This window comes from Octopus bimaculoides, chromosome 15 (genome assembly GCF_001194135.2).
Source record: "Octopus bimaculoides isolate UCB-OBI-ISO-001 chromosome 15, ASM119413v2, whole genome shotgun sequence".
Lineage (NCBI taxonomy): Eukaryota > Metazoa > Mollusca > Cephalopoda > Octopoda > Octopodidae > Octopus > Octopus bimaculoides.
The window spans coordinates 44,577,263-44,581,761 of NC_068995.1; the positions used below are offsets into that span (position 1 = coordinate 44,577,263).

At 40.3% G+C, this 4,499-nt stretch overlaps 1 protein-coding gene across 2 annotated transcripts in view; it reads right to left on the minus strand.

The window, feature by feature from the left end:
- LOC106878506 (cotranscriptional regulator FAM172A homolog) overlaps positions 1 to 4,499 on the minus strand; it is a 22,885-nt gene that overhangs the window by 7,315 nt on the left and 11,071 nt on the right. For both annotated transcript variants that reach the window (XM_014927735.2, XM_014927743.2), the window contains exons 7-8: positions 3,043 to 3,175; positions 328 to 447 (exon numbers count right to left, since the gene is read on the minus strand). In XM_014927735.2, the coding sequence (XP_014783221.1) occupies positions 328 to 447; positions 3,043 to 3,175 (253 nt within the window). The remainder of the gene's footprint in view (positions 1 to 327; positions 448 to 3,042; positions 3,176 to 4,499) is intronic.

The following is a 4,499-nucleotide window of genomic DNA, read 5'->3' on the forward strand; positions in this document are numbered from 1 at the left end:
TGTAGAAACTCTGCCAGATCAGATTGGAGCCTGGTGCAGCCATCTGGTTCGCCAGTCCTCAGTCAAATCGTCCAACCCATGCTAGCATGGAAAGCGGACGTTAAACGACGATAACTTTGTGTAGGCTGAACTATGTAAAACATAAGAGATTCTATTATTTTATCCCAGGGTCACTTTGACAGCATGCACTGCTCTTGACATAATAATAATAATAATCATAGTTTCAAATGTAAAGATGGACGAAATACTGCTAAGCATTTTGCCCAGCGTGTTAACAATTGACAACTCTTTAATAAGAATAATAATATAGAAGTTACAATTACTCACCAATTTGGCAGTTGCCACTCCACCGTAACTGTGACAGATGAAAGCAATATGTTTCGCTTTCGCTGGCACCACAAAGTTATCCCACACATATAACAGGTGTTCTAAAGCACTACCGTTTCTCTGCAACATCACAGAATAAAAGATATTAAATTAAAGAATTAGGCACAGGAGTGGCTGTGTGGTAAGTAGCTTGCATACCAACCACATGGTTCCGGGTTCAGTTCCACTGCATGGCACCTTGGGCAAGTGTCTTCTACTATAGCCGCAGGCCGACCAAAGCCTTGTGAGAGGATTTGGTAGACGGAAACTCAAAGAAGCCCTTCGTATATATGTATATATATGTATATGCTTGCGTGTCTGTGTTTGTCCCCCCAACATCGCTTGACAACCGATGCTGGTGTGTTTACATCCCTGTAACTTAGCAGTTCAGCAAAAGAGACCGATAGAATAAGTACTAGGCTTACAAAGAACAAGTCCTGTGGTCGATTTCTTCGACTAAAGGCGGTGCTCCAGCATGGCCGCAGTCAAATGACTGAAACAAGTAAAAGAGTAATTTACAGTTATTCTGAAGCTATTGATTCCTACAACACATCATCATCAGCGATCTGGTGGCCCTGCATGATGTGTGAACACAGCAAAGAGAGTGGTGTTCCTCATGAAGCACACAAACAGTAGGGGAATAAAACTTGTAGTAGTAGTAGTAGTAGTAGTAGCAGTAGTAATAGTAGATAAGTATCCACTAAAATCACTGGTAAATGTTTCATCTGTGAGAGCACCACTACAGGCTGCAGTAAAATCTGCACCAGCAGAATCTGTGAGAGCCAAATGTTGTAGTTGCAGACAACTGTTACACAGGATAGTTCTTCAAGGGCACTTGCTTTATATATATATATATATGTGTGTTGTAGTGAAAGTGATTGACACCCCTGGTGGATTGGAGAATGGACTAGCCAAACTCTTACAAAGAGTAGAGGTCGGTAGTAGACAGAGAGAACATTTTGGTAGTCTCGCCAAGTACATCATGTGAACACATTGATTAAACCTCCACCACCTAATTCTATATATGCCAACCTGTGGCAGGATATAAAAATATATATAAATATATATATATGTATATATTTTATTTGTTGCTGGGGCACTACCTCGAGGAATTGACCTGCAGTACTTTTTTTTTTAAAGCCTGCTATTTATCCTATTAAGGGGATGTAAACACACCAACACTGGTTGCCAAGTGGTGATGGGGTACAAACACAGACCTAAAGATACACATGTACATATATGACCAGCTTTTTTCAGTTTCCATCTACCAAGTCTACTCACAAGGCTTTGGTCAGCTTGACGCTTATAGTAGAAGGTACTTGCCCAAGGTGCCATGCGGTGGGACTGAACCTGGAACCATGTCTGCACCTATTTCACACAACCATGCCTGCTCTACACACACACAACCACCAGACTAATTGTTAACGTTTATTTCATTAAACTACATTTTTGATTCAGTAAAAACATTAACATCTCCTGTGACATGAACTCATAACATGTATAACACACATTTAGATGACCACATGAACTAATAATTTCTCCTAATTTTTCACACACAAGGCTGACAGTTTTGAAGGGTGGGAGATGTTGATTACATCAACCCCAGTGCTCAACAGGCTCTCATTTTATCAATCACGAAAGGATGAAAGACAAAATTAACCTTAGTAGCAAAGCCAGAAAGAAATGCTTCTAAGCATTTTGACTCACATGTTAATGATTCTGCCAGCTCACCACCTTATCACATGAACTAATAATACATGAGAGATTACTGGGGTGTGTTAACTAGAGACTGAACTGTGTTAACTGCTGTGAACACACTGAACTATGTTACTACAGTACACAGAAGTATGCATTAACTACGGAATAAATAATAACATTTTGATAACAGTAAAATTTTGAGTGTTAACAAAAGTAATTAGTAGTAAGTTAACTATGGAGTACAGGAAGATTTTAACCTTTTCGTTACGATTTTTCTGTTAAAATACACCGACTTTGTTTCAATTAATTGTGAAAACAATGAAGAACTTAATAAAATCATCATCACCATCATTGTTCTTTAATGTCCATTTTCCATGCTAGCATGGGTTGGACGGGTTGACCAGGGTTGGCAACTGGAAAGCTGCACCAGGTTCCAGTCTGATTAAGTTTGATTTCTACAGATGGATGCCCTTCCTAACACCAACCCCTTTACAGTGTGTGTTGGGTGCTTTTTAATGTGGTACTAGCACAGCACTCATGCAGGTAAATCCTCTTCACCAGGGGAAGCAACCTTAACACTTCTGCTGTAGAGGACGGGTCTTTTTGAGTATAGGAAGGCGCCATATATCTCGGTCTTTTGTCATCTCCTCCAAAAAGTTCAGTGTCCTGAGGTTATTATTAAGGTGGTGTTTGGAGCAAATTAACACAACGTTTTGATGGAAGGTTTTAATTAAGATCAATTTACAACAGGGAGATTGCAACATGGAGTTTGGTATCAAAAGGGTTAATCACTGCACCTGCACTCACACACAAGCACCCAACACCTTCCAACCCCTAATTCCTGTCACCCCTATCCCACTCACACCTCCATGCATCTCCCCACAACGCACACATACGCAAGATGGCCACACACACATTGTTAACCTCAGTAAGCATAAAAGCAAACTAACAAACAAACAAAACTAGCAGATGTCTCACCCTGATTTTATTTCCAGTTTTTTTACTTCTGTTTAAGTTCGTATTTAAGACGAGAACAGCAAAACTGGATTGGACAGCTCTTTTGATGAATGGCATTTGTGAACCACTGTCTAAGCAGTCATTGATGAGGAGTCTAGCAAAGAGAAAGTTACATGGTTCATTGTAACAGATTCTATGAGTGTTACAGAATATGGTTCCAATAATGGTTAGAAACATTAATCCCTAAAATCAAGGAATATTGTTGAATGGATCTAAAAGGTCTTGCAACATTGACTTCAACTCAATTCACTTTACACCATTTATGTCTCTGAGAATCAAAGACAATAAGACTAATTCCTCATTGATCGATATCACTGAGGTAATACCAATATTTGATGGCAGTCAGATCATTCTTCTGTAGGGCCTCCATTGACCAAGGTTGATTATGCGGTTGCACATGTGAAGGCCAAAGTAATATTATTTGCCAGTAATACTGAGTTGCCCATTAACAAAAAGTCTTCCCTCTCCATGCAGCTAATGTGTATTGAAAGAAAAGGCCACCAACTTCAGTTGATACTGTTTGCCACAGGGATCATTGCGGTATACACTGTCACAATACAATGAGCTGGAGCTGATACCGCATAGCAACTCCCTAACAGTGTCACCAATCCATCATCCCAGATTGGCACATTTCCACACACCCTGAAAGGACGAAAAGGAAAGTTGACCTCGGAACAATACTGTGAGGTATTCTATCTAACACTCTAATGACTACTAATTAGCTGCTTAACTATTCCTCTAATGTCATGTTTGTGCTTCAATAACTATAAGCAAGAAAAGGAGACTACCATATTTTACAGTATACAAGGTAAAATTTTTCGGTCCAAAATTTACAACCAATTAAAAAGCAGGTCATCTTATACACCAAGATTACTCCGAAGGACCAAAAATTCCATCTGGAAATGCAGCAGGATTTGGAAAGCTAGTGACAATATTTCAGTGTTTACACTACATGTTTACACTTTATACTATGTTGATTTGTGTGCAGGAAAATATGGTCGGATATATTTTTGGAGGATATTTATTTGTATAAAATACACCATTTTGAGTGTGGCCGTTGCCAGTACCGCCTGACTGGCCTTCGTAGGATTTTCGAGCAAGATCGTTGCCAGTGCCCCTGGACTCCCTCTTGTGCGGGTGGCACATAAAATATACCATTTTGAGCGTGGCCGTTGCCAGTACCGCCTGACTGGCCTTCGTGCAGGTGACATGTAAAAGCACCCACTACACTCTCTGAGTGGTTGGCGTCAGGAAGGGCATCCAGCTGTAGAAACTCTGCCAAATCAGATTGGAGCCTGGTGTAGCCATCCGGTTTCACCAGTCCTCAGTCAAATCGTCCAACCCATGCTAGCATGGAAAGCGGACATTAAACGATGATGATGAGGACTTCCTTTCTCAAATTGCTGCTAATACTTTCC